This window comes from Alligator mississippiensis, chromosome 2 (assembly GCF_030867095.1).
Source record: "Alligator mississippiensis isolate rAllMis1 chromosome 2, rAllMis1, whole genome shotgun sequence".
NCBI classification, from domain to species: Eukaryota; Metazoa; Chordata; order Crocodylia; family Alligatoridae; genus Alligator; species Alligator mississippiensis.
The window spans coordinates 150,470,327-150,496,138 of record NC_081825.1 but is presented as its reverse complement, the minus strand read 5'-3'; the positions used below and the strand labels follow the sequence as shown (position 1 = coordinate 150,496,138).

The 25,812-nt window shown below is 42.8% G+C and overlaps 1 protein-coding gene across 7 annotated transcripts in view; it reads right to left on the bottom strand.

The window, feature by feature from the left end:
• Positions 1–25,812, bottom strand: part of AFF1 (ALF transcription elongation factor 1) — a 241,207-nt gene that overhangs the window by 30,125 nt on the left and 185,270 nt on the right. For all 7 annotated transcript variants that reach the window (XM_059722274.1, XM_059722270.1, XM_019488145.2 and 4 more), the window contains 6 exons: positions 21,564–21,608; positions 18,717–18,803; positions 17,824–17,860; positions 17,339–17,390; positions 838–892; positions 678–715 (listed from right to left, as the gene is read on the bottom strand). In XM_059722274.1, the coding sequence (XP_059578257.1) occupies positions 678–715; positions 838–892; positions 17,339–17,390; positions 17,824–17,860; positions 18,717–18,803; positions 21,564–21,608 (314 nt within the window). The remainder of the gene's footprint in view (positions 1–677; positions 716–837; positions 893–17,338; positions 17,391–17,823; positions 17,861–18,716; positions 18,804–21,563; positions 21,609–25,812) is intronic.

The window sequence follows — 25,812 nt, the reverse complement described above, 5'->3', positions numbered from 1 at the left end:
TGCAACTCAGGCAAACACTTTTCTTGTTGATCTAGACTCGTACCGTGAGCAAACTACATTTTAAGGGAATTCCCAGAGGCAAACTTATTATCAGTGCCAAAAACTAGCAAGGCCCCTGCGCAAGACTCACTTTGTAGACTATTACCCTTTTCTTGGAGTATACAATTATGAGCCAAAAATGTGGTCTATATTTATGCAATTTCTGCTTCGGAAAGTTCTGGGCTTGGATTTTTTTTTTTGGGGGGTGGGGGAGGGAGCACATGCCCAGTTATTTCACCTTGAATAATGCTGCTTATAAGCAATACCCTGACGAGTGAAAATCAGATATGTGCATTACATGTCAAGTCAGTGCAAGGAAGAAACCATATGGATACAGGACTGAAAGAAAGGCTAGATTTGGCCAATCATCTATTTATCCAACTTCAAGTCATGCTCATATTTTAGTACTTTAGCTTACAAACAACCCATGTTGCCTAAGCCATTTTTCATGCCTAGCTTTAGACAGCCAGATATAGAAGTTTGTATTTATGATAGAAATAAGTAGACTGGTGCTCAAAAGGTGCTGCAAGCTCTCTTTCAAACATAATAGCTTTTACTTTATCCCATTCACTTCTGTGTACAAACATCAGTCACATTTTTCTTTCTGTTACTCTAGTTAATTTTGGAACAGACAGTACCTTGGAGGAGCAGATGAGGGAGGTGGCTTTTCAGTGGCCTGAGTATTTACAAAAACAAAGAAGGAAAGGGGAAGAGGTTAAATTAAGGAGCTTAAAATAACAGACTGCGTGATTTAAAGAGACTTCAGCATGCATAGAACATAAAATGCCTAGAACTGACATGATCATCATCACTGTCTTCAGTATCGCTGAGCTGAAGATCATTTTGTAGCATTCTGCAAGATAAAAAAAAACAAAAGGATCAGTGTAGAGAGCTGCACTTTAAAAAAAGGACAGACCACAAGAACTGACTCTGCCCTTTGAAAGTTCGCTGCTTGGTTCTGATACCAGTCTTTGAAAAAAGCAGCAGCTTTTCAAGACTTAGCATATTCTACCACTCAGTTTCCTTATTACTTGAATAAACCACAAATATAAACATCATGGCTGAGTTTTCTCACTATGTTTTTCCTCAGATGTCAAAGTGCTTTATCAAGCAGGACAGTAGCAGCCTCTTCATTTTACAGGTGGAAAAAAATGAGGCATAGAAAGGGGAAGTGACTTGCACGGGGTCACCAACCGAGACACCAGCAGATAATATTTGGGACATCCACATTTCATCCCCAAGTGCCAACCCAGTGCTCTAAATCTACTAGTCCACATTGCTTTCCATTACAATACAGAAGCAGTCTACATGTACCAGAATCAATGCAAATGAACATATGTATTCACTTCATTTTTTCTTGGACAGTAATTACTCCCATCACTAGACAGGATCTCTTTCTGCTGCTGTAGTCTCCAAATGAAAAACACCCAGGTAAATGCCAAGGTCAAGCTGAACTTCTACCCCTCTCTCTCATCTACACAACAACTTTGCGCTCCTGCAAACTGCACTGCAAAATGTAACATTTGGTACAACAGAGAGATACGAGATAAAATATCAATGGACAAATTCCACGCTCACACTGCTGGGACAGGAGAATGGTTGCTTGCATGTGTCCAATAGTAGAACTTGGTCATAGATTTATTCATAAATAGGTAAATGTCTACTCATAAATATATAGATGTCTACTATCACAAAGTATAACGCTTTGTGTTGTCTCACAGCTTCAAGAAGATGCTTAAAAAAGGTGATTTTAAAAGAGGGAAAAAAGTGCCTTGAGGGCCCCAGAATTTTGTTTTGCTCTCAATGATGTATAAGAGCAGCTGAAAGTGCTGTAAAATATGCACACACAAAACCCCTGCTAATTCAAAAGATAAGAGATGAGACAAAGCCAAGGAAATAAAGGTTTTTAGTTGATTTAAAACTGTTTGTTTACTACCTTTATTCAAACCAACTGCTAATTAATTTGGGGGGGGGGGGGACAAAGGTCTACTTGTTAAAGGATCCATGTGACCAACACTGGCTGGTGAGAGAACTCATAGTACATTTATTGAGAGACTCCCCACAAAGTTCTCTAGCAAAGCCAAGGAAACATGGATTTGAAATTCTGGCAACTGCTTAGCATATTTTTGAAAAATCCTTAAGACAGGACTGTCAAACTCATCCACCCTCTGCTTCAGTCAGGGTTGGACTGCAAGGTTCCTTGCAGGTTGGATCTGGACCCACTTGCAACAGTGGGATTAGTGGCATGAGGGATCCAGACAGCTACTGTCTGCTCTGCTGCCAACATGCAGCCCCCAACAGGGCTCTGCACCCTAACTCAGTGGTGGGCTCCACCTCTGCTTAAACCATCCCTGAAATCCTGGATTTGCCCCCTGCAGCCTCTGCCCTGTGCTTCCCTCCCCTTCCTTCCCGCCCTGCCACTTACCCTGAGTTGCAGCTTCAGCTCCTGCCCCACCCCAGGTCAGAGCACGTGTTGGCTTCAGCCCCTGCCTGCCCACCCAGCCAGGAAGCAGCAGCACCATTTCCAGCTCCAACCCTGGGGCCAGGTAGCAGGGGGGAAAGTGTTAAGCTGTTCAACTCCTCTTCCACAATGGGGGCATGAATTTAAGATAACCCTCCAAATTTGTACATGGAAAATTATAGCAAATTTATAAAATCTGCATGTGTAGAATCTAATTATTGGAGGGTCAACTTAAATGCAAAGTCACCTTAGATTTGGACAAATTTAGTATTTTACATTTATACTCAAAAGCACTCAGGAAAAACAAACTGATGCACATTTCCCCCAGAATTACTAAACCACTGAAACTACAGCCGTCTTTGGGGGAAACTGGGCAGATGCTTAACAAACAGCAGCTCTACACAATAGGAAATGACGAATCCCAAAACTAAATGAAGCTGAAGGTACAATTAGCTTGTCAGTTGGATAAGATCTATTTTAACAGTCAGACATTAACTGGCATTTATGACTCAATAGTAACCCTGGATTTCTCTCACTGTATGTTAGGTTTGTCAAGAAACGGATCAAAGTACCACAACTCAAAATTTAATGAGAAAAGCTATTCCTTCCTGTTTGGTGTGCAAGCATGTTATTCCCATTAACACTACAGAGAATTGCACAAACATGATAAATGAAGAGACATTCAAGCAATTGTTTAGAATAGAGGTCAGCAACTTTTCAGAGTCTTGGGCCAGAGCAACCCGGCTTGGGTCCAAGGTGGACCAGTGCTCTGACCTAGCTGCTGTTGCTGTGGCTCCCCCCTACCACTTCTCCCCACCCCTCAGCTGCAATGTGGGCGCAGCTCTGAGCTGCCCAGCGCCAGATTGTGGGCAAATTCTCCCACCACCAACATGCTGCTGGCTCTACAGGCTGTATACAGTTGCTCTCCACAGTCTACATCTGGCCCATAAGCCATATGCTGAAGAGTGCTCATTTAGAGAGTTTTTATTTTTGTTGCATGCTTTAAATTTTAGTTTCCTCTAATGACTGTTAACAAAAACGAAACAAAAATAAATCACTCCTCTCTACTCTTTCAGCATATAACACAGCTTCCTCGTATTGTATCATGAAAAAGCACAGCTTTCAAGCTTCAGGAAACACTGTAAACGAAATACCTTACAAAATCATTTGTGTTCTTACAGAATCCAAGTCATCCACTCCCTATGACATCCCAGGCCTTAGTAAAGCAAGGAAGAGAGCATTAAATCTAACTGCAATCCCCATGCTACACAACATGCCCATATACAAATAAAACACACAAGTCGCAAGTTCCACAGGACTTGTTAGGTACCTGAGCATAGCGGCTGCCAGTGAATCAATTTCTCTTTAAGTCTCTGCTAATGAAAACAAATCCAGCTGAAATTTGCCTTCAGCTTTGATGATACTAATGCTATTCTGTGAAGGAGATCTGTCAATGGACTATATCAGTAAAGCTACAAACACTGGAGGGTGTCATTCCAATACATCCAGAGAATTAATAATAGTGATCTCTGTTAATTTTTCCCCTCTATTGCTGAATTCTATAAAAATATTTTAATGTGAAATAAAAGAGAGAGAGAAAAGCATAGAAAAATTCAAATAATGAAATCCTACAGAAGGAATTCAGATATATATAATTAACCAGAAAGATTTATAAAAAGCGAACAAAGATTTTACACTATGGTAAAACATGCCAGTGCTACTTTGGGCAAGATTTCAGGAAGTGTTTTAAACAAAAAAAAGCACACAAAATTATCCTCTTTTGGACATGTGAAGTTGGACACTTTTTAATAAACAATTGTAGCTTCCTTTGGGGTGTTATGGGCTGGTCAAAGAGGGCTACAGATACTCCCAAGATCCCTTTTTAAGATGTGGTTTGCAATTGAAAGAGTACCAGTATTTTAATATATTGAGAGCAATATCTAAACAGTAATATTTATTAGCAAATTGCATTTGGCCATAAAACAAAAGGGAGCTTTCTGTGCCCCTTGGGTATTGGCTTCCTTGAGGAAAAAACCTGACTAGATATGTCAGGCAAAACTAACTGGCACTGCTAATCTGACATAGTCTTAAAGTTTAATATGGCAGCTGAACACTGGGAATTAAAGAACACCACCGTATTCCATCACAGCATGAAAGCAGGAGCAGCGAGCAGTAGGAAGAGGTTCAATTACAGAAAAAACCATACAAGTTAGTTTTCTGTGGTGATGGTTTCCTGACATTTAATATGTGATGTTCCAGCTATATATTTGGCACCTCACTAAGTGACAGAAGAGAAATAAAATGGGTCAGTATATGATCCTGAACTAAAGCTTTCAGAAAGGTAAATCAAATTTCTATAGAACTGTCAAAGGTACCAGTCAAAGCTTAAAAAAAAAGAGTTCAACTGAACCAGGAACACAGATCATAAATCTCTTCATCCTGACCACCAGATTTTACTACTCCATTGCACTGCTTTTACATTGGCATGACTCCCTCATAACTTTGTTCTGAACTTTATGGCTACAAATAGATATCACTTATCCCAGAACAAAGTGCAATTGTTTAGACATCTATATCCCTTGTCCAAGGATAACTCCTAAAAAGTCAGTACTTTTATCTAGTGGGAAAGGTACTAACAGTTTATCTGGGGATACTGAAAAGTGCGTGTAAACATTTATTACCTCTCAGAGAATCATGCAATTATGTGCCTGCATAATTTTGCACATAAAACGCATGTCCACACAATTGCATAATATTGCATACTTTAACATAGGCAGGCTCTCTACCTCCACCTCTATGGGGCTCCTGGCACTCCAGCTGGGAGCCCCACATAGAGGCACTGAGTACAGTGGCACTTGACTAGACAGCTAGTGAGTGGGGAGGGGAGCTCCTACCTGCAGGAGAGGGGGTGGGGATGTGGGGTTTGTGGGTGGGGGCTCCCCCTCCCCGATGGTGCACAGCTTCTGCTGCCAGTGGAAGCAGCAGCAGGCCCTCAAGGGACTCATGACTGTGGAAGGCAGTGGCGCGCAGCTCAAGCTGAGTACCAGGGGCTCCACGTGCTGGCAGAGACCCGGCCGGGCCCGACCCGCTAGTGTGTGCCTTCAAACCAGACCAGACTGGCTCTATGCCAGCATGTGGGGCTTGCAGCATGGCAGGCAGGAGCCACACATGATTCGGCCTGGCCGGGCCGACTCCAGTGGGAAGCCGCGTGTGGAGGTGCAGAGCCCGCCCAGTCTGATAGCATGCGATGCTCTGAGGCTCTCAGTCTGCATGCCATCAGGCTGGGCTGGCTCCATGCCTCCTGTGTAGCTTCCCACTAGAGTGCTAGAAGCCCCACATGAAGGCACAGACCTGGCCCAGCTCAATGGCGCACAGCTCCCGCTTCCACTACTGCAAGCCCCACATGCTGGCACGGAGCCTGCATGGTCTGGGCCAAAGGCATGTGGTAGCAGGCCAGGCAGGGCTGATTTTATGCCACCATGTGCAGGCCCCAGGTCTCAGTGCATAAATTTTGAATTTTTTTGTACATAATTCCCTGGGGTGTAAGTTATCCTGGGATTGTGTTAGTGAATCAATAGCAGAAAAATGACAGTGCATTCAGTCACTCACAAATCCCCAATTAGAAAGTGTACACATGAATTTTGGGATATTTTTGTTTCGGCACCAAACTCTGGCACAACTTGTTCAGGGACAAATGCAACATCTGTTCCTAGCCAGTGTCATGATTTTCTTCTCCAGAACACCAGTTTCATTTGCATGATGTACTGCCAAGTGGAATATATATTGGCATGATCCAAGAAAAAAAAATCACCTCTGACCTGAAAATCAGGAGATGGAATCTAGAGATTAATATTACTAATTTTATTTTATTTTTTTATAGCTGTAAGCACCTGAAAGCAAGAGGATAGAACAGAATGGCCTTGTCAGCCTTAGCTGTATTATTGTTGCTGCAATGCTGAAATAAGATCAGGGATTCCCACAGAGGACTTTCTGTAAATCTAGATAGGTTAACTACTTTTTACACTGCTCTTGTTACAGTGCAATACATTTTTCCTAAGATTGTTTTGTAATGACTAAGTCTTTTGTTTAAACATGTCTTTGCAGCTGTTAAAGCGAAAGTTCAAAGAAAAAATCTGGTTCAAGTTGTATGAGAATCCTGTAAGGAGAGAAACATATACAAGTCAAAGCTCATTGGAAATTACACCATTCTAGCTCATTACTTTTGCACATACACTGAAACAGTACAAAATTTTTCCTCCTCTGCCCACAAGATGCAACTATTTTCCCTGTGTAACCTGTTTTCTAAAATCAGGTCAGATCCTATGAAGTTTATTCCTAGAGTCATCCTTATTCAAGCAAGTGGTCACACTGAAGCCAACAGTATTTGGATGAGCAAGCCCTCCATTTCATCTGTATTAAGCACCCAACCCCGCTGCTCCTGTGAACATTTTCTTCCCATTAATTTTCAGAGCATCACCTTATTGCACATACCCAACCTCATGGCACTTTTCCCCACTTTTTTGAAATAATGGAAAAAGGGGCTAAAATGAGAAATCTAATATTGCCAACTGTCCTTTAGGACTAGGGAGAGTCTCATCCTTCTGCAGTCTCTAGGTAATCAGATACTAGGGCTAGGGACAGAAATTATACATAAACCTGTATAAGTGTTAAGTGATTGGAAATTGGTTCAAATTTGTAACAGAACAGAAGTTCAGTGCACATAAACTACTTTCAAAATGGCTGAAACCAGTTTAAAATAAACCTGGATGGAGGTAGCATCAGACTTAACTGATTTAAGTTAAATAGTTTTATTAAATTTCTGTCCCAGATCCCCTCCAGATTCAAGTTAACTCACAGTCCTCCCTCCAGCATCTCAGGATGCTTTGCATCTCCCCTGCAAATACCCCTTTGCAGGGTGGATGGGCTAGCCTTGGCCCAAACGGTTTGCTCCAGCCCAGCAGGGAGGCATGCTCTACTGCCTCCCAATGGATATTTTATATCTCATTACTAGTTCCAAGCCACAAGCCTCAGCCTGCCAAACAGTTTAAAGAAATTCCTAGTTAGGTTAAAAAAAAGTCTGTATTTCAGATGCAACACTGTAAAAAGCACCAGGACAACATGAGGATGAACACTAAAACTACAACTATTTTACTGGGACATGCTCTTTAAATTTTACATGATCCTAAGAAGTGCCTCATCACCAGGGATCCTGGTTTTCTCCGATTAAAAATTGCAAATTCTCTGAGTACAGCTCTGCGGCATCAGCAGGTGGTTTTGTAGGCAGCAGCTATCACCACTGGCATGGCCCTGCAGGTGAGTGGCACTGGCTGCCGAGTGTGAGCCCCCAAACCCCCATCCCTTGCCGCCACTGCAGAGCCAGCCACAGAGCTGTGCTGCTGGCTGCATGCGAGCCTCCTCCTCCCCCTCCCCAGGCGGCTGGGCGGCATGTGTGCACCACTACACTGTATCCCATATGGCTTGCCTGTAAAGCCCCCCCCCCACAGGGGCACCCCTGCCCTCACCCCCTGGCCCTGCTCCCAGCTGTGGTGTGCTACCTGGGGCCTGCAGCATCCCCTGCTTCCTCAGCCCCAAACCACCTTCCTCAGCCCTATCCCACAGCCCCCAAGCTCCTCTTACCTCTAGGATCCAGGGGCAAAGGGCATGGTTCTGCAGTGGCAGCACTTCCCGCAAAGCCCCCCTAGCCTGTATGCAGCCGCCACCACCCTGCACTGCCGTGGAGTTGGTTGCAGGGCATGTCGCTGCATGCAAGCCCTCCGTTCCACACCCTGGCCAGGCGGCACACGTGGCCCACACACAGTGGTTGCCACCATGGTGCCGCTGCCATGCCCTGCGCCACTTGCCCACAAACCTGTGCAGGTGGCCATGGGATGGTAGCGCAGGGTGCAGTGGCAGAGTTACGGTGGTGGCCTCTATGTGCGAACCCCCGTCAGGCCGTCCAGCACGTGTGTGGCCCACAGAGTGGCACCCCAGCCCTCACTCTCTGGCCCTGTTCCTGGAAGTGGGTACAGGGGCACACTCCCCCCGCTTCTTGATCTACCCCCCGAGCATCTTCCCTTTCCCCCGCTCTGCCCCACCCTACCCCTCACACACACTTACTTGCTGAGGTGGGTGTCAGTGTCTGTGTCTGCATGTCTGTGTCTGTGGGTCTGTTGCAAGGGGCATCAGGAGGGCTGCTGAGACTGTGGGGGGGGGGAGTGTGGGGCACCAGCGCCGGGGGGGGGCAGGGGGGCTTTAATTTTTATTATGGATTTTGGGGTTTTAAATCAGAGAATTTGCAATTTTTTATCAGAGAAAACCAGGATCCCTGCTCATCACATAAGCTACCCGTGAATAAAATGCATCAATGGCATTTGGCTGTTCAACCCAAGATCAAGAAAGGACAATAAGGTGTCAAATGAGTCATAGTTTCACATGGATAAACAGAAAGCCAGTTCTCAGATAACAACATTTCAACAAGTTAGACCAGTCAAAGAAAATAAACTCAGGCTAATAATTTTTAACACTTTAATTAGCTCAAGGAGTTGCCAACTTTTACACAGTCTGTGGAAACTACCACTTATGTACACGCAGTCACCCTCTGTGCAAATCTATTAAAAAGGGAGCTTTCTTAGGGAAGCAGTTCTAAAACTAATGTAGTATGTCGGACAGGAACTCAACAATGCACAAGCTGATCTCTCTCCACCAGGCTAGTCGGAGAGACAGTAGTAAAAAAGAGCTTGGCATCTTGTCTTTAAAAAAGAAAGGCTACTTCCATTCCAATGAAGCCAGGTGCTAACTTGAGGCCTGTATTCAAGAATGAAAGCCATCTGGGAAATCCTTGTATATTTTGTAGAGCTGAATGCTTAATTTGGGCGCACAGATGCACAGGGATTTCAACCTCTAATTAACCAACACAAATGCTATTTGTTTTCAGTCAACTGTACTTTGTAATGTGAACTACTAGAGGCAGCTGAATTTTCAGACAGTCACATATGTTTTGAAGAGCAAAGAAAGAAAAGCCTGTTGCATAAATGAAAATAAAAATCAGAGATGCACCAGTTCAAGAAGAGGGTGATGAAGTCCCTAGTCAAATCATGGCTTAATTTATTTTATATGCAAATCTTAGTCACTTCTTTTCCACTCTGTTGCTAAACTCACCATGTTATTTTGGTTGACTGCACATGCAGATGTCTCCAATCAATTTTCTGGAAGGATTTAGCTTTGATGTTCTGATAAAGTAGTCATCAGCAAGATAGGCTTCTACCAACATTATCAAAGGGTGAGATTTAAGATATCTCTTTTCCCTTGCAACCATAATAGAGTCACTCTGGTTGTAACAATTTGCAAGCAACTTTACTGCCTTGAACTTCGTGCAACCATTCACTCCTCAGTAAAGTATACAAGGGCTCCTAGAAAGGCAGACTATCATTTTCTCATATGGCCTGGGGATGCATTCTGTACTCTCTCTATATAAAAAAAACATGTCTCCATCTTAGCAAGGCAGCAGAAAATTAGGTCTAACAACTTTAAAGGCTTCTACTGTATATCACTCCTGTGGTGAAGCTTCTCTGGGGTAAGGAGTTTTATCAAGAGTCTCTAGTGGGAACACTGCCTTGGCTTAGCGAGCCTGAGAGCTTAAATTACATCATGTCTCTAACTTATTCAGCACCAGTGGGATTTTTTTTAATAAAATTCCCTATTAAAAGACATAATCATTATGATGAGGTAGAACTTCACAAGCTCTGTTCAGTTTAGAAACTCGTTGGGCTAGGAATGCTGGGACCGGAAGTCCTTGCACTTACATTGAACATAATCTGCCTACACTTTGCATTGCACAAAAACATACACTTCTTCTTGGAGGCAACAATGCTTGGAGTCTGGATGTATAAGGGATACTGGCTGCTGCTAATATGCAGAGAAAGAGAGGCTCTCAACAGGCCTAGAAAACTGTTAACATCAGCACTTCATCAAGGCAGGTGTATTCTGAAGATGAAGCAAGTTATGATTCTTTACTCCTAGGTTTTTGGGACTTTTTTGTGGGGTGGGGAAGAAGGCAGGGCACAGTGCAGGGAGAAGCCCTGTGGGCTGGATCCAGTGCTTGGGGAAAGTTTGTGAGCCTGATCTGGCCTGAAAACTGGTCCTGCATTCCTCATTCAGCCCACTGGCAGGATGAGTTTGACACCCTTGCTCTGGAGCTACATGCTGCTCTTCAGAAGTTAATATGCATCTCCTTGGATCTTTGCACAAGCACACAGTGATCAGCTTCCATAGCTGTTATGTCACGTCACACGATGTTACTGCTCGCAGCAAGCACATTATTGAGTTTGGACTTGGAAGTCTGGACTCCGGAGCTGCGGGTTGGCCACCCTTGCTCTAGAGCATCAACCAAGACCTGATAGCAGTCCCTGAATGGTCTCCATCCCCCTGAACCCACTTGAACTCAAAAGACATAGCTTGCACTGCACCCTGAAACAGGGATCTATGCTAGTCTGTATTCCCTGTAGTCAGGAGTGGTACCTTAATGGCTAGCCTATCCAAAGGAAACACAGCTGAAACAAAGGTCATTCCTGCAGGGCATCCTCCAAGCTGGCAAAGGAAAAAACCTCTGGAGCTACCGACACTGGACAACTTCTAAGCAAGAAGCATCTTTCTCAGGAAGATGCCATTGAAGAGGCCATATTTGGCACGATAAGAGTAAAACTGAGGAAGCTGGAGTCCTGTGGACTGAGCCACCATTATAGGACCCTTAATATATGATGGAAGGTTAGCAGTAGATCAAGATATCACTTCAAGTATGTTTGACAGACCTTGCAGCACTTAAATACAATTTCCCTTTAGGTTCAGTTTAAATCATCAGGAAAAAGAAAGCATAAACTAGGTCTGATCCCTGTCCCGAACCATGCCGAGATGCCTAATTAGACTCTTTTGGTAGTGTTGCAGTGATGTTGTAGCTGTGATGACCCAGGAAATATGTAAGAGGCAAGGATTTTTGTGGGTGATATTTTTTATTGGACCAGCTGTACTAATAAAAGGTATCTCCAACAAAAATCCTTGCCTCTTACGTAATTTGACTGTTAATGGTTAAATAAAGTATATGGGGAAGGGGCCCTCTTGGGTTTCTAATTCTCAAAAAAAAATCACATTCCTATCCATAGCACTGAGAGAATTTTAAATGCTGCAGCAGTTGCTAAACAGCCAATGATTCAGCAATTACCCTCCTATTTGAATTGCACATGGGTCACTTAGTACTCTTTGCTTAGAAACATGTAAATTACTGTTTTACAAGGTTCAGAATCCATCAATACTGCCATCTGCTCAGAGTAACCTTGCAGAACTAAGAACTTCATCACACACAACACTACTTTTAAACAATTACCATAATTAACTGAATTCATTGGTTACAGCTTTCACCTGCTACTAATGTTACAAAGTCAGTGTTGCAATTATTAACCTTCTCCATGAGCACACACTTTTCTATTACAGCTGGCATTTCTTCCCTCCTCTGTTGCCAATCCCTTACAAATTATAAGCATTAAATTCAGGATATTCAAAATGCTGTATTGTGGCCTGATGCTGGAATTCACGTCAATGGGAGTAGAGCTGAATTTTCCTATAGAATCTTAACTTGAAGACATTTGCCCTCCAGTATTTCTTTGCCGACGTCAGCTGGGAAGGAATATCATTATAGATTTCATAGACATTAAGGCTGGAAGGGGCCTCGGAAGATCATCAAGTCCAGCCCCCTGCCCCAGGGGCAGGAAGTCAGCTGGGGTCATAGAATCCCAGCAAGATAAACATCCAATTTTCTCTTGAAGGTGTTCAATGTAGTTGCTTGAACCACCTCCGATGGCAGGCTATTCCAGGCCTTGGGGGCTAAGACAGTAAAGAAATTCTTCCTTACGTCCATCCTGAAATGGTCTTGCAGTAGTTTATAACTGTTTGACCTCGTCATCCCTTGGGGCACTCTGGTGAACAAACATTCCCCCAGATACTGGTGGTCAACTCTGATAAACTTATAGGTGGCTATCAGATCACCTCTGAGCCTGCGCTTTTCCAGGCTAAAGAGCCCCATAGTTCTCAGCCTGTTGTCGTAAGGTCTGTTTTCCTGACCTCTGATCATGCACGTGGCTCTTCTCTGGACTCTCTCAAGCTTCTCCGCATCCTTTTTGAATTGTGTAGACCAAAACTGGACGCAGTACTCCAGCTGCAGCCTCACCAAGACTGAGTACAAGGGGAGAATGATGTCCCGGGATTTGCTTCAGAAGCATCTATGGATGCAAGCCAGTGCTTTGGTCACTTTACTAGCCGCAGCATTGCACTGAAGGTTCACGTTCTTGTGGTCAATGATGACCCCCAAGTCTCTTTCTTCCGTAGTGCAAGCCAGTGTAGCACTGCCGAGCCTATAAGGATGCTGCAGGTTTTTCCTCCCAAGGTGGAAAACCTTGCATTTTAAGTGTTAAACACTATCAGGTTCTCATCCACCCATTTGCTGAGCCTGTCCAGGTCAGCCTGCATCGCCCTCCTGTCTTCAGGTGTGGATGCTTTGCCCCAAAGTTTGGTGTCATAGGCAAACTTGGCCAGTCCACTTCTGATGCCAATGTCCACATGATTAATGAAGATGTTGAACAATATGGGATCAAGGACGGAGCCTTGGGGGACCCCACTGGTCACAGGGCACCATGACGATTGACTTCCATCCACTACTACCCTGTGGGTCCGACCACAGAGCCAATTTCCCAGCCAGTGGATTGTGGTGGACCCAAGGCCACAATTGGCCAGTTTCGCCAAGAGGTGATCATGGGATACCAGATCAAAGGCTTTTTTGAAGTCAAGATATATGACATCAATCTCTTCTCTCTTGTCCAAGTGATAGGCCACCTGGTCGTAAAAGGAAATGAGATTGGTCAAGCAAGACCTACCCGCAACAAGCCCGTGCTGGCTATCACTCAGGATGTTGGTGTTGGCCAATCCATTAATAAAGGTACTATACCAGCCTCTTTAATAAACTTTTCTAAGACCTTCCCCGCGATAGAGGTCAGGTTGATGGGCCTACAGTTTGCTGGATCCACTTTCCTCCCTTTCTTGAAGATAGGCACCACATTGGCTTTCTTCCAGTCTTCGGGCACTACACCAGAGTGCCAGGAGTTCTCAAAGATCCATGCCAGAGGCTGGGCCATGATGCTGTCCAGCTCAAGTACCCTGGGGTGTAGATCATCAGGGCCAGCTGACTTGAAGGTATCCAGCCTCTCAAGGTGTTCCTTCACAAGGTCAGCATTGATGAAGGGCAGGGGATCCCCCTCACCCGGACCTCCCTGTCCCGTAGTCGGCATGGGCGTCCCATGGGACTGAAGAAAGACCGATGCAAAGTACCCATTTAATAGGTGGCTTTTTCTTAGATGTCAGTTGTCCCATCTGGTTTAGCAGGGGTCCAATGTTGCCCTTGCTTTTCCTCCAGCTCCCCACATATCTGAAAAAGGACTTTTTATTGTCCTTGATACTCGAAGCTAGTTGGAGTTCAGTCACAGTCTTGGCTTTCCTGGTTTGCTCCCTGCAGGACTGGACCAGTGCAGAATATTCCTCCTTGGAGGTGAATCCCATCCTCCATCCTTTGTAGGCCTTTCTTTTTAGCCTCAAGAGGTCTGCTAGATCCCTGGAGAGCCAGGGGGGCTGCTGTGCCCTCTTGCTGCCTTTCCTCCAAGATGGAATAGAATTAGCTTGTGCATTGAGGATCACTCCCTTGACAAGCAACCACTGTTTCTGAACTCCCCTCCCCCTGGGGTCGTGGTCCCTTAGGGCCTCACTGACGAGCCTCCTGAGCTTGTCAAAGTTGGCTTTCCTGAAGTCAAGGACGGTGGATGGTGAAGGTGATCAGCTCGTGGTCACTGGCTGAGGCATCTTGCTCCAGGACCATGGTTGTCATGGGTGACTTCAATTACCCAGACATCTCGTGGGAGGATCGCTCAGCAAAATCTGAGCGGTCGCAGAGCTTCCTCTCGTGCGTGGATGACCTAGTCAGCGACCTAGTGATCGATGGGAAGCTGGGTGACAGCGACCACGAGCTGATCACCTTCACCATCTGCCGAAAAGCTGGCAAGTCAGTCAGCAACACGCAAGTCCTTGCCATCCCCCGTAGCCAGTACCAGGTCGAGCAGCGCTTTGCCTCTCGTTGGCCCATAGACTTCTTGAGTCAGGTAGAGGTCATCCACACACAGTGGTCACTGTCACCCAGCTTCCCATCGATCACTAGGTCACCAATTAGGTCATTCCCAGTAGCCAGTACCAGATCAAGCAGCGCTTTATCTCTCGTTGGCCCATAGACTTCTTGAGTCAGGTAGAGGTCATCCACGCACGATAGGAAGCTTTGTGGCCACTCGGATTTTGCTGAGTGATCCTCCCACGAGATGTCTGGGTAGTTGAAGTCACCCATGACAACCATGGTCCTGGAGCATGCGGCCTCAGCCAGGTCCCGGGCAAACTCTTGGTCAAGCTCTTGACTTTGGATGGGAGGTCTGTAGTAGACTCCCACCATTGTGTCCCCTGTGCCATGTTCCCCACGGATTTTAACCCACAGGGTCTCCAGTTGTCCACCCTGGCTGCCAACATCAGCTTGCAGGGAGGCGTAGCTTTCCTTAACATAGAGAGGTACACCCCCGCCCCTTTTATCTACTCGATCTCTCCTGTACAAGGTATAGCCGTCTATACCCATGGTCCATTCATGGGTGGAGTCCCACCAGGTCTCTGTTATCCCTATGACATCGTAATTATTTGTGTTAAGGAGAAGGATGAGTTCCTCCTGCTTATTCCCCAAGCTCCTGGCATTTGTGTACAGGCAGGTAAGCGTCCCCTTGGGGGCTCTTGCCTTGCCCACAGATTGTACCAGGGCTGGGGCAGGGATGGGCTCCCTTAAGTGCCTTGGCCTGCTGGCTTTGCAAGGGTTGCTCAGTGGGCCAGCACTGGCAGCAGTCCCTCCGATCATAGCTAATCATAATATACTTCCACAGATTTTGATTTTTACAAACAAAGACCTGACACTACAATCTCACAATTTGATTCACATGGGTAGAATTCTCTACCCCTGAGAAACTCCACTGGCATCACTGGGTCTCACTACACATCTGATTGTATGCCTGAGGCCATAGGGAGTACTACTTAAGGGGCAGCCTATTTTATAGTCACATGTGGAACTGGATTCCAAAAACTTTTTAAAAAAAAAGCTTTTTTAGTTTAGTCTATAAATCAGCTTTTACCATGAGGACAACGTAAAACTTTTGAAAACCTAAAGGACTGGTTCTGTAAACAAAGCTATTAGATGTGTAAATTATCATTTTTTACTGCAATAAAGATATGCCAGTAAGGATTCTTAATAGAGAATAAAGGATTCAGTAAGGAAAAGGTCACAGCACATTCCGTTCCATTTTCCTTTTAATTTATCTCATATTATTCCAATTATAAATTGACCCTGCATATAAGGCTAACCCCGCATTTTCAAGTTCAATATTTAGGGGGGGGGGAATAAAAAGCAAAATAAACAAACAAAAGCTTTTCCCCTGAAAAGGAAGTCAAGGAAGACCTTGAACTGCTTTTGCCCTTACAAAATCCAACATCAAATAACTAAGGACAACATTCAAGGGGGTTAAATACCCTAAAAATACTAAAATAAAAATTGCATTTAAAAAAAAAATCTGCCTTTGTGTTTTTATCGTCTGAACCAAAATAGTGCAAGTACAAAATTCAAGACTATATGGGACCTAATAAATAACTTATTTGTGGGGATTAGCTTAAGTCTGATTTTTATAGTTTTTTTGGAGGGAAAAAGGATCAACTTGAAATTAGAACATTACACTAAGAACCATTAATTGACAGTTTGTGTATATCCAATATAGTTTTCAATTGCAATAAAACTACAGAGATTAAATCAAAAGGTACCTGGTTAAACATTTTTGCTAACTGTACTGAAAACCCCTCAGTTATAGACACGTATAAAAATTTGCTGACCGTAAAAAGCCTGCAGTTAAAAAGGCAGAGCACAGAGGTAGAAAAGTAAATAGCCAGTTGTAGCCAGAAAAACTTCTTCACATACTCTATAGATGGCTATCAGATGGTTAGAATTGAAGAATTGTAAGCATTTAGCTCAACCACAACCTTGATCAAGCAGCAGAAAAAAACCCTTCAGAAATCTGAAAGATTACAATGATTGCTCACTTTTAACAAATGAGAAACCAGCAACCAAATCACTCAGGAAACTTTTTCTTGGACAACTGAAAACAACAACACAAAAGACCAATATTATAGGGCCACTTCATATTTGTATCTATCATTTCCAAAAAGCTACCAGTAATCCAAGTGCTAAAAAAGAGACAATTCTGGGGCCAAAACTTGACTCTTGGAGGGGCAAATGTTTATCCAAGAACGGGAAACCAACAAATCAAATGGGCAAGTACTTCTATCTATAAGAAATAATGGTACTGGGAGCTTTCCTAAACTTCACAGACTTTAATACTGGGTCATAAAAAGAAACAAAAAAGTGAATGTGCACTGAAGATTCAATTTCATGTATAAATTTGTAGTTCAGATAGTGTGGCAGGACATTAAGCAGTGAAAGATTTAAAGAAGGAAAAACCTCAGTGCCTTAGCAATAATATTTAAAATTATTTATTAATTGCATGGTATAGTACTCACTAAAATTAAAAGAAAACCTTTCTGTCAACATCAATGGACACTGGATCTAGCCCTACGAATTACAGAAATTAAAACCTCAATTCCTGCAAAAAACAAAGTAGGGAAACTACCGCCAGAATTCCATAACTGAATGTGTTATTGAAAAACGATGTTACTTACGATGTTCCTTGCTGAGAACTAGGCAATGTTTTTGAAGCTGCATCATACTGTTCTGTAAAAGCAAAGAAACGCAGTTGGTTTTCTGCATCTCACTACACAATATTTTATTGAATAACTTTTTGTGTCTTTAATAATGAGGCTTTCAACTTCAAAATTTTATCAGATTTATGAGATAGTCTGAAAATACACCCAAGGGTATAAAAGCTGTATTTTTCACATTAAAAGGAGATATATGCTTATGTAAATTATTGTTATGGCTATTTGCCAATCAAGATAGGTTTTCCTAATATTTTATAGTTTGACCTTTATTACTTATTTGTTACATAGAAATAAAAGGCCCTAATCAGGCAAAGTTTGGAATTGCTTAAATTAACCAAAGTTCAAGAAAGAGCTGGCACTTGTGCTCCTAAATTAGATACTACTGATCACACACACTGTATAGTTTCCCTTCTACAACAGGAAGACTACTTTGGATTTTTACTTACTCTGGCTTTGTATTACTGATCCAGCATGCTGGGATTCCTAGAAAGACAGGGTACAGTAAAAAGCAAAACATGAAAATACTGCATTAAAACATACACCCACCCACCCACACCCCTCCCTCCCTGAATCAAATCTTATATGCTATTAATTACAATACTGTCTGCTTGCAATTTGCACTTTGGTCTCTCACTTTGCAGATTGAGGGGATGACTTTGCAAAGGTATAGAAAACTTATACCTTTCAAGCATTGCAAATGGAATTGCAGACACTTACAAAAAAAAATCATAAGGAACAGTCTAGCTTGAGCTACCTATGCTTTCCTGAACTTTAACTGTTTGATGTTACAAAGCCTAAGATGTACTCAGGTCAGAACAGACAAAAAAAAGAGATACATGCACTAAGAGTACATAACCAGTATATGAATTTTAAGTGAAAAGAACTAAACATTTTAACTGGGAAATAAAAAAACAATTAATTGTGCTGTAAGAAATACAGACGACATACTGGAAACCTTTGTGGTACTCTTCTCCCACCTGCAGGTTAGATGTTTTTGCCCTTGGTTATTCACCCAAGTTTTTTCTGGTGCTAAAACCATGTCTTAACTCCAAAAAAAAACAGACTTCACTTTAAAAAAATACTAGGAGATGACTACAGAAAGACATACGTAACAAGTCTAACCCATTCAAGTCCAATTACTTAGAAGCAGAACTAATTTCTAAGCAAATGAGATGAGTTTCTAACGTGAAATCAATCAGGTTTTCATTTCTTTTATATGATTTCTTCTAAAGACAAACAAAAATCTAACAGCCTAAGGCTGTACCAAAAACGAGATAGTCTGAAAATACACCCAAGGGTATAAAAGCTGTATTTTACACATTAAAAGGAGATATATGACCTTTGTTGGAAAAGGAAATTTTGAAGGCTCGGCTGTGCTTGGAGTATGGATAGCTGTCAAGGGAGGTGGCCATGAGTGGGTCATTTCCTAGAAAGGATTTAAAAGAAAAAATGTGGCTGGTAAACATTTTTATATAGGAGACGTTCAGCGCTTAAAACGTCCATATTAATACACTGAAAATCTCCTCATGGATCTGCCCATATATAAAACAACATGGCAAAACTTATATTCTGGTCATTCTGAATAGACAACTGTGTACCTTAATTTGCCAACCTTTATGCATGTCAGTAGACCCACTGAAATCTGCCTAAAGTTAAGTATTAAGTGGAAGTGTTTGCATGATTGAGTCCTAACTACATTGTCACCTTTATATTTAATGATTGAAGAAGCAAATAAAAAACTTATACACATAGATCTTTGGTTTTCAAAGTACGTCATCCTTGTTTTGAAAGTTGCTGTACCCATCAGTGGTAATGCAATGAATAAATTAACGGTGCCCTTTCAGAAGACCTCCATAGCAGAAAGGGGCCAAACTCTAAACTAGACCTTCATTCAATCTTCCTATTTATTCTTCAAAAACTCATTCAGATTTGGGACACAAGCTGTCCACATAGGCACTACTATAAACAAACCCTCTACTGCTCCAGCAATCTGTTGTATAGAAATGCAGTAACATGACTTTAATGCCTGGATAGATTATCATGATCACCCAGGTCTGATCTCCTGCATAACACCACAGAATTTCATTCAGGGATTACTGTAACAATCCTACAAAACTTGTGGTGAACTACCTCATCCCTTCTAGGAGTACAGGTAGTCTTGACGTAAAGACTTTGCATACTGGAGATGCTTGCAAAACCTCAACATATTGGCTAGTTTGAAGAATGTTCCTGTGTCTGCTCGGGTCCTATAATTTGAGGAGGAAGACAGAATGAGGCAATTCTAGCTCTTTAGAAACTCCTGTCTTTCTCCCCTGGCCTGCATAGATGTAGCCTACCTACAGCCACAGTTAGAAGTCACTTCCTCAAATGAAGCAAGCCAGGTATCAGCAGGTGAGGTGGGCAATAATGCCCATTCTAATAGTCAAGTCTCACCTAAACTAGAGATTCTAAAATGTTATCTAACATTATAAATACCGTGTTTAAACTGTTTAGGATACACAAGGCTCCCAGCTTTAAACACATGCTTTGGTGTTTGAATAAAGATTAATCTAGACAAGGCCCCAGGGACTTAAAAGGGCCTTGGGAAGCTCAGAAGATAGAACTGATTTGGTTCCTGCCAATGTTCTTAGCAGTTCACAAAGAACATACCCATCCCAAGGATTAAACATGCATCTAGGATTTGCCATTTTTCTTCCTTTCCTGAGAATATTCCTTTTCAACACTTTCAAATGTTCATTAACAGTAATATCTCTTGCTTGCACCCCAATTGCTCTTCCAAATTTAACCTCCCATCATTCCGAATGAGCATCACTGCAGTCACCCTTCACAGGAGAACAGTATGTCAAAAACTTGAGACCGACTTCCCAGAAGTCACTCATGTAGGAACAAAATCAAATGTGAGACTGATTATAAACATATCACATGGATTACAGAAACTGACAGGTGAACTGTGAGTGAAAAATGTTCTGCACTGTGTCAAATGCACAGTGGTGTTAAAGTCTTTATTAGGTAATAGTCTGCAATCCTTTTTTTTTCTAATTAGAGCAACATTGGGGAAAAGGTGAAATGTCACCATTTTCCCAACCACATAGCATTTCAAGAAGAACATTAGGAAGTAAAATATGCAAGTCAAAAGATTTACTGTGAAATATATCTACATTGCTGTATTTAGCTCTACAAACATCCATTAAAACAGTCTAGAGAGATTTCTATGCAAGAACTGCGGGCAGAGGATTTTACAGACCTATTTATCATCTTTATGTGCCTCTTATCACAGTTAACAATGTTAATGATGATAATTTGATCAAACGTTTCCCTTGTATTCTCTTCTCTTTCTCCCCATCATTTCTCTTTCTAATTGTGACTTGTTGCAAAAACAAATTACAAGCTCCCTGAAGCACTGTACTGTTATCATGGCTTTTTACCTATTTCTACAGTGCCTAGCATACTGGGATCCTGAGCAAACAAAAGATTTGTTTCTTTCTGGCACTACAATATTAATACTGATCATATTTTAAAAGCTAGACAGTGAATTTTATAGGACAGTGAAGTATTTCGAGATGTACCTTTCCTGCCATGGTATTATATCACGTAGACAAAGTGTTTAAAGGACATGGGTTCCTTGTAAGATTACTTTCTGAGAGCAATCAAAGCATCAGCAGCATTATGAATCTTGCTTCAAGCAACACTGAGGGAAGCAGATTGTGAAAACAAAGACCTTAGACGAGATACAGTCCATAGGTATACTAACCACATACAAATTTTTGCTCTGCAGGCTGGTAGGGATAGGGGTAGTGAGGATGGCATAGTGAGTTCAGTGTCTTTGGAGGAAAAAAAAGGTTCACATTCAAAAACACCAATCCCCGGACTAAGGGACAGAATTTTTTGGTTCTGTAGTATTTAGTGTACAATCAGAGCTATTGCATTTAGAGTCTGGCTTGAATATTTGCTCAAGAAAAGATGGCTATTTTTTTAGTTTTATTTGTGTGCTCTGATGGATGCCCAAAGTTGACATTTCTGGCATGCAATATGTACTGATCTAACAGAAGCACACTATAATTTCTCCCCATATTAATTTAATCAAATCTGGGGGATGGGGGAAATGGGGCATGCAAGCGAACATTACAAGGGATTCACTACATAAGTATGACTTTAAACAACTGAACTGTGACAGCTATACCCTTACCTTCAAGATTTCCTCAACACAATGGACGTCATTGGGGAAGGTTTGCTAAAATGTAAAAAAAGAAAGATAGTATGAATTTTCAATCAGTTTTTGTGAACGCTTGGGTCTGAAATCCAAGTAGACGAGCAAAGGCTGATCTGATATTTCTAGAAAATGTATACTGAGTAAATAAAACACAAGTTAAACTACGGAAGTTCCCCAAAATCACAGGAAAAAGAGGCTGTAAAAATCACTCTCGCCATTAACAAAGTTCGTGCTTTCAGCTCTTGACTGGAGAAAACAGGAAGGAAAGAAAGGGGAAGGAAAAACAGATGAAGTTTCTATCCCTCAACAGCAACCACTGTTGATGGTTGGATGGTTCTATCACAGGGAAAAGGGAACTCAGCTTGCAGCACAGAATTGCCATGACACTGGTACAAACAGGGAAAGGGAAGAACACACCCAGATGCAGTTACAGCCATTCATTTAGCTCCCTCTCATGTCTTGACTTCTGTCTGTTAACTTTACTTTTTTCCAAGAGTGCGAGAGCGAGTGTGTTGAACAAACCCACTTCTTTGACCAACAGAGTGACCCTCTTCCACCAGTTTCACAACTTGCTTTACCACTTCTGTTGACCCAAAAGTATCCCCCCAATGTGCAGTATCAGAAAAGCCCCAAACCCCCATAACATTCAGAAAGAGAGGCAAGACTGAGTAAATGCAGAGACAAACTACATTACCAGTGCCTAGAGTCATAGCTTGATAACTGCAGCTTTCATCACAAAGTTTCTAATCCCCATAGTTGTGAAGAAAGGCTTGAAAAAATTATTTAATTATAACCAGTACCATGACAACTCCCTAAATTTGTAGGCAGCCTGAAACAACTGCAGTTCTTGATGGCCAGGGTGAGGGAGAATTGTTACCCTACATCACTGTAGACCATGTAAAGGAATGCCTTGAGAGGCTGGACACCTTCAAGTGAGCTGGCCCAGACAGTTTACACCCCAGGGTACTTAAAGAGCTGGCAGGCATCATAGCTCAGCCACTGGCATGGATCTTCAAGAACTTGTGGTGCTCAGGTGAAGTTCCTGAAGACTGAAAGAAGGCCAATGTAGTGCCTATCTTCAAGAAAGTGAGTAAAGCAGATCTGGGGAACTACAGGCCTACCAGCCAGACCTCTATCCTGGGGAAGATCTAGGAAGAAAATATCAAAGAGACCATTCTTGACAAACTGGCTGATAAAAACATCTTGAGGGATAGCCAGCACGGGTTTGTTGTGGGTAGGTCTTGCCTGACCAATCTCATCTCCTTCTATGACCAGGTGACATATTACCTGGACAAGGTAGAAGAGATTGACATCATATATCTTGACTTCAAAAAAGCTTTTGTTTTGGTGTCCTGTGATGGCTTCATGGAAAAATTGGCTAACTGCGGCCTCGTCTACATCACAGCTTGATGGCTGGACCGAGAAAGTAGTAATAGACAGAAGTAAATCATTGTGTTGTGCCGTGACCAGTGGGGTCCCCCAAGGCTCCATCATTGGGTCTATACTCTTTAACATCTTTATTAACAATGTAGACATTGGTATCAGAAGTGGACTGGCCAAGTTCACCGATGACACCAAACTTTGGGGTAAAGTGTCCATACCTGAGGATAGGCTGGTGATCCAGGCCGACCTCAACAGGCTCAGTAAATGGGCGGATGAAAACCTGATGGCTTTCAACACCGAAAAATGCAAGGTTCTCCACCTTGGGGGAAAAAAAACCCGCAGCACACTTATAGGCTTGGCAGTGCTACACTTGCTAGCATCACGGCTGAAAGGGACTTGGGGGTCACGACTGACCACAAGGTGAATATGAGCCACCAATGCAATGTCGCAGCCGGTAAAGTGAGCAAAACTCTGGCTTGCATCCATAGATGCTTCTCAAGCAAATCCCAGGATGTCATCCTCCCGTTGTACTCGGCCTTGGTAAGGCCACAGCTGAAGTACTGCATCCATTTCTGGGCTCCACAATTTAAAAAGGATGTGGAAAAGCTTGCGAGAGTCCAGAGGAGAGCCACATGTATGATTAGAGGGTAGGAAAACAGGCCCTATGATAAGATACTGAGAGACATGGGACTCTTCAGCCTGGAAAAGCCCAGGCTCAGGGGGAACCTGGTGGCTGCCTATAAATATATAAGGGGTGTACATTAAGATCTCAGGGAACACCTGTTCACTAGAGCGCCCCAAGGGATGACCAGGTCAAATGGTCACAAACTCCTCCAAGACGGTTTTAAGCTGGACATAAGGAAAAACTTCTTTGCTGTCCAAGCCCCCAAAGCCTGGAATAGACTGCCTCCAGAGGTGGTGCAAGCAGCTACTCTCAACTCTTTTAAGAAACATTTGGACGTCTATCTTGCTGGGATCCGTTGACCCTAGCTTACTTCCTGCCCCTGGGGCAGGGGACTGGACTCGATGATCTTCCAAGGTCCCTTCCAGCCCTAATGTCTGTGATATCTATGAATGAGCAAATGCTTCATGAACCTCAGCAGGCAGTTCCCTCCAAGATCTCTTCCCCCATCAACATCACTCCAGCAGAGGAGCCTGTCTGAACCAGGAAACAAGTAGTCCTGAGCACTCCCAATGAGATTCACTCCAGGTTCTGAAGAAGCAAGGGGTGGTAAGGGACTTGTATTAGAAGTGCAGCAGAATCCTACTGCTTTTGGAGGCAGAGGGATCCTTTGTTTTTCACATACTTCCCTGGAAAAGGTAGACGCTTCTTCCACTATTACTTTAAGGTTGGAATGGAGCGACAGCAGAAGGATAGGGCCAGTGAGGAACCATCTAGGAACTCTGTCTAGGCACATAGATTGCCCCAAGTCAGCCATAAGAGTATAAATTAAGCTCTGAGGAAGAGTCAAAAGTAGAAGTAACACCAATGTTTCTCAACCACATCTAACAAAAGAGCAAATATTATGGCTGGTGTCACACACATTTGCTTTAAACATCCTACTGGGATATACAGAAAGCAGAAAACAACCTAGCAGTTTCCAGTGGGATACATCTATCCACAATACTCAATGTTACAAAGCAGCAAATAGCATAAATACAGCCACACAAATAAAAGAAAGCAAATGCCGCCTGCCTGTCAAGCCCATGTCTGTAGAAGGTATAGAACAAACTCAACCAGTTGCTGCATAATGGCATGGTCATGGCTGACAGCAAACAGAGATGCTCAGTGGGAAAGAATTAATAAGAAGCACTCTAATTCTTGCACCAAGAATAGGAAAAGCTGTCTGAGAAATGTTAAGTGACAGGACACAACACTGCTTGCACCTTACAGCTGGCCAAGGAGGATAAGCTTATGTAATTTATATGCATTTGGGTTTTATTTGCTATTCAAGCTAGCTGCTACCCTGAGAGTAACATATCCATTATGCACAAGGCCTTCCACCTGATTAATGATATCCTTAAAAGTTAGAATTAGAAAATAATTTATTAAGTTCAATTTGTTGACCAGTTACTCTTACCAACCTGTAGCAAATTCCAATTTTCCATCCTTCACTAGAAAAGCACCAATTAAACAAAAACACCTGGTTGTGAATGTGCTTATGGAAGCAAGATGATGGGGATGGGGGTGGAGGGGGTGGAGTTTGTTAAATTAACTCCAACACTGGCTAAGAGAGATCAGATCTGAGGTCTGCTCTCAACTAGGAAGTGCCTTCTTCCGTCCCTTCCATTTTACTAACAAAGAAACCAATCAAGTCCACTCATGGCATCTGACAAAGTAGACTGTTGTCTATAAAAGCCCATGCCTCTCTCAACGAGTTAGTCTATAAGTGCCATCCTACCCTGCCTTCCAATAAACAATGTTGGCAAACAGAGTGTTAACACAGCAAGGTGACAACCCAAGGATTATTTCACCTGTAGGAGAGATTTTTACACACGCACACCTACCCACCCATCCACCATTTACACATGGAAGTGAAAGGGCAAACAAAACCTTCCCCCACCCCTTCCTTTTCAAGATCTCTAAAGAGCTGAACTCATTTATTCCTAATTCATATTGAGCTGTAAGTATGGCTGCTGTCACATGCTGAAGATTCCATTTTTGTCTAATTCTGATCTTACCTGCCTCAACATAAATCTGAAGCAACTCCCCTGGGTGAAAAACCAAACAAATCAGGCAGCAATTGTACATGAGTGTGTGTTCATTCAAGAGAAAGAAAATGCAAAATTCTTGTCCTGTGGTAGAAATATACATGCATAGCTAGTGCACAGAAGGGCGCTT